We start from the raw sequence: 17,513 nt of genomic DNA on the forward strand, positions 1-17,513 counted from the left end.
ATAAATGAAGGAGGGTAAAAGTGTGACATGCTTGACACAATTCACAATTTCTTGTACACTTTACAGTATTTCAATTTTTAAAACGTAGTGCACTTAATGAAGTGTCTGGTACAGTAAGTGAAACTAATAACCCATAACTACTTGCAACACAGTCATGCTCTAGTTATGCTTGAAAGTATCAACGTATCAATCCAATCAAGGTCTACTAATAATCCCAAGGCATACTTCAATCGATTGCTCAGTAATGTCACATACCAACCAACCGACCAATATGTAATTCAGAACTCATGTACATTTTGAAGCATTATATTGACAGCATCTGATGCGTTATTATTTCAATAACGACCAGCAATTGAAAACACTAAATATACAAACAGCGTGTATTTTCTATTCACTGCAGAATACTTGTGTTGAATAAACAGCTCTGCTGTTTCCTGGAAACAGGTCATTTGTATTATATTTGCTTTACTGATCTGCCTATACCATTCAACATCACAAGTGCATGCAGATGAATACTTATCATTATGCGCATTATGAAAGCACCGGACGACTGTAGCCAGTCATACAAAACGAGCGAGGATGAAACCGGGAGTTCACACTGGCCTTTAGAAAAGCAAATGTCGGGAGCTCACTGTGTTGGTATCCATGGAAACAAAGAAAGTGAGGAAGGGACCACATTATAATATCATAGAGCTGATAAGCCTGCAAGAAGGAGAACCGTTAAAACATGTTGGTCAGAATATACGTCTGAAGAATTAATTAGACCACACAAGGAAAGTCTCAATCATTTCTATATGTTGGTATATTAAAGAGTAATTGTTGCAACAAACTCTCAAACACCATTACATGATACACTCGTGGCACTGGTGGCATTCAGTGTATGCAAAAGGGGATTTCCGTAATACATTTGAAGAAAATAATACTTTTGAAGTATTAGTAACTGACTCTAATTGGATTAAATTCATGTTGGCTTAACGTTTCATACTAAATCCCTTAGAGCACAAAACAGTTTTATTTGCCAATCATTGTGAATTGTTTCATTATTTACTATTCTTTCTTATAGATTGCAGCAGAACTCTTTGCTTGCTGCAGACTATAAATAAAATATTTCTCATCCTGTAATACATCTAGTTTTTAAGCGTGGAACACTAAAATAATATTGTAAGTTTGCGGGAGTTCGGGTTCCAATTCTAATTTTTGTAAATCACAACAGTGCCCGTGTGTCTTGATTTGCCTTTTGCAAAGCAACATGAAAACAGAGAGGACAAAGGCAAAGCACAGACATGCAGAGGTGACTCACTGAAGCTCCTGCTCCCGAGAGGACACCTCCGCAACTCAGAGATGATTTCTATTAGGTGACAAGCAACCCAGAATCCACAAACAATGGAGCCAATTACATGCACTTCTTTCAAGAGTTGGAGCAACAACAAGTGAGGCGATGTCATGCAGCACAGCAATTAAACCCACACCAGGACTATGTTTTCGCTGGCCTACTGCTCTAACACGAGTTCTGATCAAACTCATGGAATATTTCTCAAATATTATTGCAACACGAGTGGAGTGCCTTAAAAACAAATAAAGGCACAATTATTTCTATTTATACTTTCTTTTCAACAGCACTGAAAGAGCCTGACAAAAAGAATCTAGCTTGCCAATTATTGGTGGAACATCTCTTAGTTCTTGGTGACCAATTAAGGCTCACCATGCAATTACCGGCTCCAAAAACATGAAGCACCGTTTGCTTTCTAAAAAAAATCTTTCAAGCAATGTTATCTTACTTTGGTTGGAGGTCTCTTTGAAATAGCTGTGTCTGATTGTTGGGAGTTATATTTTCAGTATGCTCGAGGATTTTGATCAACCCACTGAAGATACAAATGATGCAAATATATAATTAAGAGGACTCAGTGCGTATTATTTGATAAATGGCGGTCCTTGTAATCAAGACATGAAGATGACTTGATTGAATCAGACAAGGCTTAAAATCAACCCGGTTTTAAAATCCCTCCTTGGATCAATTCTGTGCAGTCATCGTCTTGGCTGCGACTGTGCACCAGATAAATGTGGACCAGCCAGGATTTCATCATGTGTGGATTCCGATTTTGACAAATGCAACAGGCAGAAATATTCTTTATGCAATACGTTGACCTTTCTTTGAGGATTCAAACATAGGTGTGTGTGCCAGCAAATCACATTTTATGCAGTTCCTCTTTCCTGCCATCGTTCATTATCCATGATTTCATTTTCACTGAGCATAAACACTGATTTATGAAGTGTCCTGTAAAAACCTCTGGCAAGGCCATCTTCTTCCTGATAAGTTTTACCTTCACAAAAAGGATCCACAAGTAACAATTCAGTTTGATGAGCGAGCACTCGGCAAAATAAATAATCTAGACTCATGAGACAGGATGGTGGATCTGAGTAAAAGTATAACTTCAATCCCACAATTGACACAATAACATGTCTTTGTAATCTGACAATGTGTCAGCGTAGTGCTGCCAAATGACTGAGGAGGGCATCTGTGTGGGCAGCTAGTAAATCATAACAACTGTTTGCCAAACTTTTTTTGTAATCCTTTACAGGCCACTAACCGAAGCTGGAGCGCTAATGCATATTTATGAGGAGCTGCCATTGTCCTTTTGAATCCTCCTCACTTAAACGTCAACTTCAGCCTTTCATTATCAACAACAACAACAACAAAGAACAAAAATGTCTGAAGTGTCTCACTGAATTGAGAAAAGTACAAGAGTTGCTTTTAAGCTACAGTTGAACTTTTAAGATTGCTGAAGATATTCTCTCAACTGCTTCATTAGTCTTTGACTGAGTGGTGCACCATGTTCCCTGGCGTGTATGTGTCATATGCTACAAAACCCACTGGCAAACTATTGCAGAGCTGCTCATTAGAACCCCCCAACCCTTCCAAAATAATTTCAAGTCATCACTTCAGAGTCATCCGTTGTTTTGTAATTTTTCCTTTTTTGGCGACAAATGTCTAGATGAGCCACATTTGGTCAGTCAGTGTTGCCAAGGACAATATAACTCGATTTAAGACCATCTGACACTCCACCTTGAACTATTCAACCTTGAACTGCAAGGAATACTTTATTTTCCATTCAGGTTATGTTCATACTAAAGGCTTCTTAGCATGGTACCCAAAAGAAAACGAGCCATTTGCTTGACAGGGGCTGCACTAAAGCGGTTACATTCTTGTTTGTTTGCACTCTATAACACGGAGAACAGCTGGCATGCAAAACGCACCATAAAACAGATTACACATCCGATAAATGCAGTTTTTTTTTTCTCTCCCCCATGTTCAGTCTTCTTATGCCTCTTAACAAAACACTAAGAAACATTTGAAACACTTTTCCTGCAACTTAGTCTTTAGAAAATGTTGTGGGAATATGCTTATTTAATGTTAGTTGTATCCTATAAATCTTTTAGTTCCTTCTGGTAAAACTTGAGTTAAAAAAAGAATATAAAGCCAACATTCTCAATTGAGATGGACATCTGACTACATTTTCTTGATTTGTTGTTGACTATAGGGGAAATAATATCCAATTACTTGTTATTTATAATATATATGGTTAAAGAAATTGGAGATAGTAATAAAAATACTACTACTACCAGGAGAGGCTATCATGTTGTCGTTCTTTAGATTGCAAAGCAGTTGCGGCTGAATTATTTGTGCCCCTGCTAGTTGCATACAATTTCCAAGTCATACACCATATTGGCTCAAGACTTGGGAAAATGATATGGACAGAATTTGATTGCTTGTACAGTGCCTGGCCCTACTTTTCAAAGTTCAAAGCATCCATAAGAGCTCTGAAAAGTTACAGGGAATGCTGCATTTCCTTGTGACATCAAACCCAAGCTTAACATGGAAAGTACAAGTCCCCAAATTGCATTCATTTGATTCCATTGTGTTTGTTTTTACAATCATTGGACCTCTATAAATCTCTTTAGAGGCACTACTACCACGAAATGAGGAAATGACACTTACCACATTGTGTGTTTGTGTTTGCCCCACAAGGATCAATATATTGGAGCAGATGATAGATAAGCAGAAGTTAAGCAAGATGATGGATCGTTCCGAGCGGATGTATCTAAGGAAGCAGAGGACATAAAAATGAGACTGCACTTTTAAATAGAAGACACATAATTTAACGTTTTCTCATCATGGAGCAGTCATCTATTACCTCCATAACACGGCGTAGATCACCGCCAACGTGATCAAGGCGAGGCATGACAGACCGCAGCCAACTATCAGCGTCACAGATGGGACCCCTGAGTATTCCATGGTCTGTGGAGCAGGACAGCAGGAGATCCAACATTGCATGCAAGACAGTCAATATTTACTGATGCGCACAGAGGGGACCAGTCCAAAATAAGCCACAACACAATAGGTGCATAATGTTTGTTCATGTGTATTGAAGAAGTGGCTTGTGTAGTGGTCATTGTATTCACCCTTCCCTCTAGGGGAGCTCCAGAGTGTGTGATGCGTTGTTAGGTGTGTCAATAGAATAGAATAGAATAGAATAGAATAGAATAGAATAGAATAGAATAGAATAGAATAGAATAGAATAGAATAGAATAGAATAGAATGCTTTTATTGTAATTGTACAACAGGTATACAACAAAACTGGGAGTGCTGGCAACAGAGGAAGTGAATAAATACTACAACTAAACATGCAAGTATGTAATGCACACACTATGTACTGTCTCCTCCATCTCCATTGCAATGTTACATAAAAGACTAATACTCTAGATTCTGATGTGAATTTATTGTTATTATTATTATTATTATTATTATTATTATTATTATTAAAATGCTCAATACTATTAATTTTAAGTAGCGTGACTGGGGCCTAGCAGTAATTTCTGGACCTTCTGCTGCAAGCCAATGCAGGCCAGGCTGTACTGTACTGTGAGCACTCTATGTTCTCACGGTTAATTTCTCCAATAAAACAAACTGGGACTACAATTTTTTTCCCAATCCATTGTCGTGCATTATTAAAGCCACAAGATAGGATAGTGAAAAAAAACGTATGGCGACTTTAAGCTTATTTTTGAGGAAAAACGCGTGTTAGATGACAAACACAGAGTTACTGTGTATAGACTAGAAAAGACCCCCCGTCATTGCCACACACAAACACGCACAAACTCCACCCTCAGCATCGAATTAACTGGATTAGCGCCCCCTTTCTTATCCTACCCTAAAGAAAAAGATAATAATGAATAAGAACGACGGATCACTTACCATTTCTCTGGGTTGCTGAGCCAAAATGGCGAAGGTAGACACACGATCACATAAGCATTTTGTATGCGAGGCATCTGTCAGCACAGTTCTACACGCCTTTGTGGACCAAGCTCCCCAAGAATCGTTCCTGCAACCATAAGAAGGCGATTTTCAAACACGCTCCTTCCTCATGTGGCGTTTGACGGGACGCAATTCTTCTTCTTTTTTTTATACTTGTATTATTCATACGGCCAGAACATGCGCGAGGGCTACAGAAAATAATGAAATAAACAAATGAAAAAGAAAAGCGCCGCAGCTCTCGGAGCATGCAGCTGTACAGCGCCAAGAGAGCAGAGAGAGCTTCGGCGGAAAGGAGGAGGGGGTTGGTAAGGGAGCTGTCCACATACCCGTGTGCTGATTCCAACATAAACATACCGCGCAGTTATCAATAACGCTTAAACACGAGCGGTCATATTTACCTGCATCGCTTCCTGTGCTTCCTTTCTCTTACTCTGTCTTTCTTTCTTTTTTTTTTATTCCATCCACATGCCTCCGTTCCGAGCGGCCGCTTTCCCCCTCTTTACGCACCTGTTATTCCGTTCTTTTCCTTGCTTTTTTTCTCTCCCCCTGCACTGCTTTAATTAGCAGCCTTTGGACGCTTCCTAGCAAGGATTTTTCACCCTGGAATCAGACTGATGCTGCGCGACTCTTAGCCGGCGTCAGAGAAGGGGGGAGGCTGGCCCAATGAGAGCAGATATGCGCGCTATCGCGGACTGTGTTGACTCGGCTGGGGATCCACTTCCAATGCGGGGATAATAATGCTTCGGGATAATTCCTCAAAGTCATCGTAAGACTAAAAGGGTGGTCGCCCTTGGGCAAGAAGCGAGTAAAATTTGTACCCCGCAAAAGTGAGACCACCCCGCCGGAGCTATGTGAATGGTTGCTACCGGTATCCACTTCACATGACTGTGTTGGGGAATGGGAGCACCTCTGTTTGTTATTCATATTTTCATTTGAGTCGTTAATTGTCACACCAATGTTTCTACTTTTTATACTATAGATAAACAAATTTAAAATAAAATAAACCAAAATAAATCAATAACTCTCCGTGACTCTGAACTTCTTCATATGATATGAGCTAAGAATCACCTGTTACGTGTCACAACATCCAAAACATATTTCCTGACAAAACATATTATCTATCTATATCTATATCCATCTATCTATATAGCTTTATATATCTATATATCTATCTATATCTATATATCTAGTGTATATCATTCCCTTTTAGTTCGTAGTGGTGTCTAACAATGTGTGTATAATATTTTGAACCAAACGATGCAATGCACAAACAAAAAACTCCAGAGCACAGATCTCTGCCAATGCTACACGAGCCTAAATTCAATCAGAAGAGGATTTATAGATAACGACTTCCTGTATATCCCTGAACGTTGTCATTGAGATTCATGTATTATTTACCCGTAAGCTAAAAAAGAAAGAAAAGAAAATAGTGCAACATCAACAATAGCAAACAATAACTGCCTGACAGTGCAAACAAAAACTTAACCATCATTCTAAAGGCCCATTATTTGATACAGCTTTTATATCACATCTAAATCAATCTTGCAGGTTAATGTTATGACTTGTGAGTGTATTGCTAGGTGTATATTAATGCACCAAGCAACCTCTGCTGTGTCATTTGATCAATATGGCAGCAATGTTTATTATTCCAGGAAGGGACAGTGGAGACTGTAGTCTGAATTTCCCAAAAGGGCTGAGCAGCTCCAGCCTGTCTGCTCACACTCACACATCAATAAAATAAAATCTACTATGTGGTCCCTTATCATCTCTTCTTCCCATTCCAGAGCTTGAATTAACAAGTGCTACACGTTTCTTCTTATCTCTTGCTATTCAGCTGACGCATTGGACCGATTCAAATCATTTTTAAGCACGACTCATCTGACTGAGCCTGACAAGATAATAATTAATTAAGCTGAGTGGACAGCTAAAGTGTGGATCCACTTATGATATATAACGTGAAAATCCCTTTTTTCTTTGGCTCAACGACTTTTGCAAAAAAAAAAAAAATCATTTTAAGTGGGCATCATGTAGGCCGTGGACATGATTGGAGAGCTGGCTGTCAATGAGGATCCTCACCATAGCAACAGTCAGGCACACTTCGTCTCTCAGCTCAAGCTCTGGAAATTGGTGGACTTTAAACCATAAATGTACAAATCAAAGCAATTGCAACACTCAACTTTCTCTCTCCCTCTCTCTCTCACACACACACAAACACATCATGTCTATCTGGCAATTAACCTTCAGTTATACCCAAGAGGTCTGCAAAATCTTTGAAATGACTCAAAGACACGACTGAGCATGGATTCATTCCACTGGGGCCACAGATCCATTTTTTAAAACTCCTTTCCAGATAATTGTGTGAGTCTGTGCTGCCGAATTGTATGTTCTTTTTTTTTTTTCTTCTTTTCAGTTTTTACCACCCAAAAGGTGTTGATCCAAGCCAGTCGGAGAACAATTGCATGGCTCCAAGGGGAGAGTGGTCTAGACACGGTCAGTCATCAATGAAAGCCAAACATAGGCCTGTTTGGAAATCAGCAAATGTTTCCTGTACTTGTTGAGCTGACTTTTTGTGCTTGTTTGTTTCAGGTAATTCCATGTAGGGCTGTGATGAAGTGCTGCTCACAGCCTTCAACCAGCCACAGGTATTGATTGATGACTTGTTGTTTGAAATGAAGTCACAACTCCCTTGGTGAGAACTGCACATGATCATTTTCAACTTTGGAGAAGTTTCTGTAGGGGCCAGAGAGGCCGTCTTGTTGACGATTAATATTTGACACCTTGGCTATAGTTTATGACCTTCGCGGTGCATGCTGACTTGGGACTATTGAATGTCACTCTTGATATGAAGACATGCTTAATTTATACAGCCTGTTGACCAGGAGGTGCCTGTGACAACCTGGCATTAAAAAGTCCAGGAGTGACATTTGTGACAAGGCTCCTGTTTAATATTTTTAGACGTTAATATACAAGACACATGACCGCAATGTGACAAAAAGACATGTCGACCTTTAAGCACAGTTGGTATTCATTTTCAGACAAACACCACCAAACCATGTCCTAAAGGTCCTTACAAATTGCATTTAAGAGTTAAATCTGGGCTAGGGAACTTTTTGTTTTTTTTTAATCAGGAGCCATTTACGAGTAGACTTCTATATTAAATTTCTAAAGGAAATATGATGCAAGACGAAGTAAATGCTCATTATGATATACTTGTGGCTTAAATGTTTTGGGGCTTTTTATAAGAGTTCCTCTGAGGTTTGATTTGTTTTTAGGATTGCATGGTGAGACAGATCAAATGCCCTCAAAGGCCTTATATAGCACACAGGCCTTAAATTCCCTCCTTAAATAGTTCCCAAAACTCTATGCTTTTCTTTGCATATGCAATTCATTTGCTATATTTCCTCACAGAAAAAGAGCCGGGTTATATTGTTACCTTCATGTGCAAAAACAATAATAGCAGTTTTAAGTTCTTGCCAGTTCATCCACCTTTTTCTACTGCGAAAAAAGTTAGGAATTTTGTTGCAGCAGCAGCAGCAGCAACAGCAGCAGCACACTCACCTCTCATTTCTGCTCTATTTGACACAGATATCATCAAAATAAGGATAGCATTGTGCACTTCTGATCTGCAGTGCACTTTCCATTAAAAACCTAAACTAAAGGCAACAAAAGCTTTCTCTCTCTCGTAGAGACAAAATCAGATCAAGGGCACATTGGGGTGCAAATGCGGCAATTGGGATGACTGTGACGTCAAAATTTTGACAGCGACTGAACTCAGATATGGAAATGTCAAAGAAACCTAGTGACAAAAGAGCGAAACTATTAAATAGGCTCTTTGTCAAAGTGAAGCAAATTGAAACCAAATAAAAAAAAGTATTTCGCAGAGTAAAACTAGAGTGGAGTATCTTGAACTCTTAAGATGCATCACCAACTTTCAGCTGTGATTCAACATCTGTAATTTATAAAACAGCCTTAGTCCTTCTTCCATGCCCCCCTTATTTTTCAAATTAAATTATCGTACATGAGATAATTGTCTTATAATAAATTTCATTATATGATTGAAGTCATCGATTGATTCTGCTAACACGTCCCTTGTCCCCTTCCATGTCTCATCCCTTTGGATAGGACATTGCCTCGAGCATAAGCCTGCTGAGTTGGCAAGCTAGCGTCATGGAGAGGACGCTCGCTCTGACAATGATTACTTGACCCATACGGTCATCGATGTGACATGCAAATAATGCCCCAGACAAGGTTGAGATAATGCCACTGCTGCAAATGGATGATAGCTTGTCACTTCAGTCTCCATTGTTTTCAATCAAAATACAATGTAGAAATGATTCGGTTTATGTCTTTGGTTTCATAACAGAATGAAAATGACCGTTTTCTTGAAAAATGAGTTGCCTGACTTTTGGCAACACCCAATGTAGAAAAATCTATTAAAAAAATCACTTTGACAAATAAATAAAATTAATGGATACAAATTGATGGATTTTTCCAGCGCAACACCGTCAATAAGAACAATTTCATCTTGCATCTTTAATCTAAATTTGGTCTCATCTTGCAATGTGGCCCATTTGGCCTCGAGCCAGAATTAAGATGCAGCAGATGCTTCTCACCACTCCAAATGTGAATTATTGATCAGCCTTGATTCTGTATGATATTCAAGAGGTACATCTTGTAGAAGTGCTCCACCAAAGTTTCACTTATACATGAATGTTGCAGGTGAAAAATGGGAATTAACATCACCTCATGAATCCTTACAAATCCTTCTCAACCACTATAAAGATTGAGGTGCTTTGTCTCATTTTGTTACAAACTTACAAAACACACCAAATTCTCTCTCTAAGTAGCTCAGAGAGTAAATCCTTCGTAAATCCAGCATGAGTCTTGGCATTGCAGTTAAAATGAACAAAAGAAACATATTGCAAAACCCATTTGGTTTTATATCATAATGTATTAACATAAACAGGAGGAAACAACCGCTAAATAGCAGGATATTTTTTTCTAGCATGTGCAATGCTGAGCATTTTTGAAATGTGTTAAAACAGTGGTGAGATGTGGCTAATCCTGACGTGACAAATTCCAGATTAGTGAAACCTTTTACTACATTTAGAAGATAATCTATGAAGGAGCACAATTTCACTCTTATTGTTCATCTTCTTGTTTTATTTTTCCTGTGTTGTTTACTTGTATGTGCGTTGTGAACTCTGTCTTGTCACCCTGGGATAGTGAGAAACGTAATTTCGATCTCTTTGTGTGTCTTGACATGCGGAGGAATTGACAATAAAGAAGACTTTGACTTTGACTTTGAATTTAAAAATCAAGAAGATAATCATTTGGCTTGAAACACTGTGGTCAACGTAGATTTAGTAGATTTGAAGCTTTAAATGGCAGGGAAATGCAAAAATGGCTGGATTGGAATGTCATTCTGAATTCGGACTGCCTTTAAGTATTATTTGAGACAATCTGGACCCTTTAAATGTTGGCATTAACACAATTTTTAACCAAGGACTACATTTCTAAATATAGTCAAATCTGGGTCAGACTAAAAGTAAACAGAATGAATGAATGAATGAATGAATGAACGAATGAATGAATGAATGAATGAATAAATAAATAAATAAATAAATATCATAGGTGGTGAGTTTAAAATTTAAAGTGCAACTTGAATTATCACAATTTTAAGTGTATAATTTTTACTTCAAGGGTCACCTATTGGTGATTTATAAATGATTATTAAAAATGATCTCATTTAAAAAGAAATCATGAATACAGTACATTCTAAATACATTTCACACCCATAGTTATTTAACAGTATTTGTATTACTTTAATTGTCATGATCTGTGTTTTTGTGGATTTGGATTTTCTGTCTATCTATACAGCCTTTGAAAGCGTCTGATCTGTCTGTAATCCACCTTCTAAAAAAAAATCACCTGTGTCCTAACATTAGATTTTGAATGCTCTTTTGTATCCAGTAAATAAACATTCCGCAACAGCTGCTACACAGCCTCATAGGTTTCAGGCGTATCCACAAGGTCTGACCCAGGCTTACAATTAGTCAGTGCACCAAGCTACACATAAACAAAACTCCCATCCTCACACGCTTGTATTGTTTAAAACAACATGTCTGACAGATGGTATATTTCCCCTCCTCAACGGTGTTATGAAAGCATCTCCTATTTTAATCGGACTCGCCAACTGTGTGCAACGATAATCACCCCGCGGAGTCATTTGCCGATAAAAATGACTGGGTGTGGATCATAAAATAATGGAGGTAATAAACACCGGCTTTGTTGAAAGTCATACAAACATATGGGGAGTTGTCCCAGTTGTGTCTTTTCTGTTTTGAAATAGACCAGCTGCCCTCAAGAAAGGAAAAAATGTCTTCAATCAAAGATATTTTGCTGTAGAAATTGCATCCTCATTGGAGAATGCTCCTTTATGGCTTTCTAATAAATGCAAATTCACTTCTAGGTGAAAGTACAGCCGATGATGATACTTGTTGGTTATGCTATGTAAAGGTACAGCTACGTTCAGGTAAGAAGATGTTTTTGTCTATATAGTGAATAATTCCATTCGTGGTTGATTCAATAAAACCTGAAGTCACTTAGGGTGAAAAAAAGTACTTTAAATTCATATCATTTGGAATAAAATTTATGCAAACATCAGCTACTTTGCTGAAAGATACAAAAGGGAAACAATAGAGGCACCTGCATGTGTTTACAACACACGCAGACAAACTAAATGTGGGCTGAGAGGCTACAGCATATTCAACAATGTCATCATCCAGTAAGCTTGCATTATGTAAAATGTGGGCTTCAATGTTGTGCAGCACATTCAACACACTGAGTCATGGAACTCCTTTGTGCAATGGCTACAAGCAACAACTGTTTCATCCAATACAGTACATGAAAATTGTCCATTTGAGCAGACTGAACCATTCAAGTAACATGCTCCACATTCTGCAAGAAGGCTGGCAAAAGCAGAGTCAGCCAGCATGATCAACCAACATAAAAAATAAATACAAAGAATTCAAAATCAGGACATGCAGACTGGATGATGATGAAAGACTCATTTTGAAACTATGGATGGTGTAGTCTTGAGTGTTGTGAATCCTTTTTAATCCACATTTCCTTATTGATGCATCTTCTCTGGCTAATAGGATATTGATCTAATGTTGTTCTATGTAAAAGCAGAGTTGCGTAACTACTTCTATACTGTAGCTGTGGTTTGAAGGCGTGACTGTCATGAGTCATGGCTGACTCATGTTAGTTTTGATGTAAAAGTGGCAGCAGCTCCTCAACTGAAAACTCTGCACAATATTTTTGCTATTCTTGTTTCCACACAAGACTACACTTCATCCAAAGTTTGTTGGCAGTATTCTTGTAGTTTCTGGAGGAAAGCTTATTCCATGTCAATACAAGAATTAATTTCGAAAAACAAAAGGTGGCTCGTGTTGATGAAGTGAGTGTTCAAATTGGCACTTTTCTCATTTTCAGCACTCTACCTTTCACAAATGTTTTGTAATGATACAACTGGATTTTATAGCCAACAGGATCGTGACAATTGACAATTGAAATCCTGGTATCAAACTTCTCTGCTCAAATATCTTGTTTGTTTTCTAATCTCCATTATTATTGGTGCATACAAGACATCGGCATTATAAGTTTTCAAATACATCCGACACACAAAGACCAAAGTACTGCAATTCAAGATAAACCTCAGATAAATTTTCAGTCATCTCCTTTCCAATCTTCTTGTAAACCCTTTGATAATATTAGGCTGCATCAGGAAAAAGATTTTGAATACTGCTGGATATAATATGCTCAAGAGGTCTGGTATTTATCATGTCTACACCATTCACAACATGCTCCAGGCTTAATTTACCGCACTAACCTACCATTAGAGATTTACTTTTTTCAAAACCATAACAGTTGCCTCCAAAAATCAAATAATTCAGTTATACAGTAATTCAGGACTTAATAAGACTTCACAGCTATAACATTTTTTCTGTAATGATAAATTACTTCCAAAATTCCCAAAATCATTTTTCCTGATTGATACAAAAATAAATTTGTAACTTGCTTGCTTCACTGAACAATTCTCAAAGCTTCACATGGAATTGAATAAGTGGGATGCAGTTTTACTCACATTATGTTGTTGTCCCACAGTGCACAGTGAGGGTTGAGTGTTCCCTGTAAGACATAGAATTGGAGAACATGTTTACCGAACAATTAAATGATGACAACAATTTAAACCACATGAAAACTTTGGTTTGGGAGAGTGTGAATCTGTGCTTACATTGGCCAGGTGAGCCAACTCAATCTCCAGGTGGGACTGGATGGCCTTAGGCTCTGGCCTGACAGTGACAGCAATGACCTTGGAGTTCACAATTGTGTGGTTCCTGAAACGCACACAAAAAATATGACAGAATGAATAAATGTCATTGTTTGAATTATCCTGTCGACAACATTTTCTATTACTTTGAGACCTCGAAAGTTGTTGTACAATAACTGGACACTTTAACCGGCGCAATCTCATAGGAGTCTAATATAAGAGCAATATCAAAAACATTGCCTTTAGAAGGAGGACTATAAACGCAAATAGTTGTAGACAACCATAAAGCATTTTGGACAGCTTTTGGATTCCCTAATGTTTGCCAGAATGAACATGATGCTGATTTGGCCTCTCTTATTTAAGATGTGCTACTTACTAAAGTGCTGTTTCAAAAATTATTACGAGCGATTCAACAGAATAGTCGCTTTTTAGAGGAGAGCAGAAGCAAAGCTGGAAACTGCTAGCCTCACAAAGGAAGGCTGTCTTTCCAACACCAGTGGAGCTGAGAATATTTTTTGTCAGACCTTTTATACGCTTTGAAACTCTTTTCAGAACATACTGTAAAATGGATATCAATGGACTTTTTGTTGAACTCTGCAGTGTGCCGCTCTGAGTGCACCTGAATGACTGCATTTAGAGGGAAGAAGTTATTGTGTTCATTTTAGAACTTTGCAAGCTTGACATTTGGGCAGAAAGGGAACCCTCTTTCGTCTGCCACTTGGTTTTGATCTGCTTTTACTGCTGAGAGAGTTCACTGTCACATCTCACTTGCAGACACACGTCCCCAGCATATACCTGTACACGCAAAAGGCCAGCTGCTCTGCTTCCATTGCAATGGCTTGTCTGGCTTTGGGAGTTGATCTACAACTCCAAGAAATGACTACTAAGCAAATTCTAATGATTAAAAAAGAGAAAAACTTGTATTTTGTATCGTTCTTCGGGTTTCAGTTGAAAATACAGACAAGTTAAACACAGTGTTCTTACTTTGGTGAAGGTAGCATGAGGCCAAGAGTCTTGTAAAGAACTGTTCCTAAAATGAAAACAGGGGATCTCTCCATGTCTAAAGGGAAACAAGAGTTAACAATAGATAAACAGAATTAATAAAAAAAAAGAAACATTTTCAGGAGTAAATTTATTACATTGCAAGAAAACGAAATGTAATTTTACAAAGTAAATCCAAAGCTCATTCGTTCATGTATCATACACATCCTGATATACAATTTAAATGCATTTTCAATGATCATCTTTTAATGCTAAAATCATACTCAAAATTATGAAGTAGAGTTTCTAAAGATTATGATTACATACGTATTTGTTTTTATTTTTTTGCCAGTTATTATTACAACTTCTTCACTCATTCAAACCGTGAAACTTTCAAAACGAAAAAGAATGAGAACAGTTGGGATAACAAATTTGGTGCAGTTTCTGTAGGCATTTATTTTGTTATCTGTGATATATTCCAGTATAGGGAGATAACAGCAATTAACCTAAACGGCAAGCACTTGATAAGAAAGCAGGAACTGCTGAGTCGACTGTGAGTGAACAAGCATGACTAGGCAAGGCTGACCTAACCCCTTCGATTGAAGTTAAGAAATGTGATTTTTATTTGCCAGCTTTAATAATGGCCTCCAGGTTTGTCATTATGCACTCAGTGGGAAATAAACTCGATAGGCAATGAATTGAAAAATAGGAAAGCGACTGCACTGAATAATATATTTGAATAAATGTACGATTAAGAGATTATTTCTATAGCTTCAGGAAGCTCTGTGATATATTGGGAGACCAACCTGCACTTTGGGAGACAAAGAGGACTTTTGGGATGACCACCTTATCTTCAGAGTTCCGAGCCCAGTCCACCATGCCTTTACGGCCCTTCATTGGGAAGTTGATGTCAGTCATGACTGACACGGCTGGAAGTCGCTGGATGCTGGCCACTGCACAAATAACACAGTTAAACGTGTAGGTCATGTATCGATGAACTCAGAGCAGCTTGTATGAATTTAAAGCCCACTTAATTCTCAGCTGACATACCCTGAATTGTTCAGGTGCCAATGAACTGAGAAATAATGTTTTATTATTTCCCAAATCTGCTCGTTAAACCTTTTTCATAAATGTCCTCCATGTTTTAACCCAAATACTTAACCATATATTGAAAATTAAATATTAATGATGACCCCAAGTCGAGGAAACCCAACACTCAGATTTTACCATTTCAGTTCTAAATGTATTTGATTTTAACATTATTATTCAACTTTCCAACAAAGCAAACACAAACAATTATTCATGCAATGGAAAAGCAAGATTAACTTCACCCGGGCTGAGAAAACAAAACATCCCATTACCCCATTTTCCTATTGGCTCCATTAAGCAAGTACATAGAATATAAATCTAATTTATACTACTAATAACTTTCAGCCTTATAAGCAATAACAGCTTAAACTAACAGAAACCGTTTTGATGGTTCTCTGTCTTATAATTATGTGAATAGTGTTTGTGTCATTACCATGCCAACCGAAGACATCTTATTTCACGGTCTATCACAATAGTTCTCAACTGGTATCATCAGCGCAGCCTCATTATTAAGCCTTATCTGGTACTCATTTCATAACCATAACTAAAAATAGCATATTTATCTATTGTCCTCAATAGTAAACAGACTCATTTGTTGAATATAAGAAAAGCAACTCTGTACGCATAATTTTCCTTCATGTGGTAAATATAAGGCAAAAAAAAAGGGCCAATACACCAATAAAAAATATCTCTATTATCCAAAACCCAAAATTGGCAAGTACGGTGGGCCACCTACTTTTCATGTTGCATTACTACTTAGTGTCAGCCCTAGCTTTACTCTTCCTTATTGTAAAAACAACCAATAAGGAACCCATCTTTTTTTTCATAACATGTTATCATAACACAAACAATTTTATTGGTGTATAGTGCTCTTACGTTAATAAACTTTTTTTACAAATTAGTGGATTTCAGTGAGCTTGAATTTAGCCAGATAGTGGTTGTTCAACAGACTAAATAAAATGTACTATGTACTTTTTTGGGGCATTATTACTATCAAACTTCACCTCGGTAAACCAGACAACTGGAGAGGGAGCCCTGGAGCAAAATAAAAAATATCCTTACTGTTGCTTACATAAATGTGCTCCCAATAGAAAAGTACCTAATCCGAGCTCGAAGTGGCACCTGACAACCAGTATACAGGTAATCTCTTTAATCGCTCTTTCCTTTTCTCACCTCCCTGTTGAGGTGCCACAAAGGGTCTGTCCGTGCACAGCGGCAATTCTCCAGATCAAGCAAAACCAGCCTCGGCATTACAAGTGGAGGATAAAGCTGGCCTGTTCTCCACCTGCTATCACAGCCCGTGCCAGTCAGGTGCTGCTTTAGAGAGGGGAATGTGAGGCTAATCTCCATTGATGCAAAAGCCCCATTGTTCATCGTTCTTTGCCAACAATACCATTTAAATCCTGGCAAGGCTCCATGCTGGGATGAAGACTGCGACGGGAGAAGGCGTGTCTGTATGTTTGGGATGATCCAGGAGCGGCCATGAAATCACATTGCAGCAAGTGCGTACGGAGGTGCCAGATGCCGGGTGCGGCAGCCGTTTGGGTGTCTTTTTAGTCATGGGTCACAGCATGAAAAGCAAGACTAGGAGAGGAGAGGCTGCTTTTCACAGCCCAGGGTAATTCTGCATGTAAACGGGGCTTTGCATCTGACGGATGGGGCCCGGCAGCACAAATAAAGCAATCATTCACGATTGTGATGCGATTCACTGCACCGAAAATGTGGTTCATTTTCACATGAGGGAATTATGGCGCTGCTCATTATGTTTGAATGCAGCTCAGCCTTAACTACACT

General features: G+C 38.2%; 1 protein-coding gene across 8 annotated transcripts in view; it reads right to left on the reverse strand.

Annotated features, from left to right (window-relative positions):
• Positions 1 to 17,513, reverse strand: part of adgrb3 (adhesion G protein-coupled receptor B3) — an 85,954-nt gene that overhangs the window by 12,926 nt on the left and 55,515 nt on the right. For all 8 annotated transcript variants that reach the window (XM_088384793.1, XM_088384792.1, XM_088384791.1 and 5 more), the window contains 7 exons: positions 15,437 to 15,583; positions 14,634 to 14,709; positions 13,614 to 13,716; positions 13,464 to 13,507; positions 5,255 to 5,381; positions 4,194 to 4,297; positions 3,998 to 4,100 (listed from right to left, as the gene is read on the reverse strand). In XM_088384793.1, coding sequence (XP_088240919.1) covers positions 3,998 to 4,100; positions 4,194 to 4,297; positions 5,255 to 5,381; positions 13,464 to 13,507; positions 13,614 to 13,716; positions 14,634 to 14,709; positions 15,437 to 15,583 — 704 coding nt within the window. The remainder of the gene's footprint in view (positions 1 to 3,997; positions 4,101 to 4,193; positions 4,298 to 5,254; positions 5,382 to 13,463; positions 13,508 to 13,613; positions 13,717 to 14,633; positions 14,710 to 15,436; positions 15,584 to 17,513) is intronic.

This window comes from Syngnathus floridae, chromosome 9 (assembly GCF_059516105.1).
Source record: "Syngnathus floridae isolate MCC-2025c chromosome 9, RoL_Sflo_1.0, whole genome shotgun sequence".
Taxonomy (NCBI): Eukaryota; Metazoa; Chordata; class Actinopteri; order Syngnathiformes; family Syngnathidae; genus Syngnathus; species Syngnathus floridae.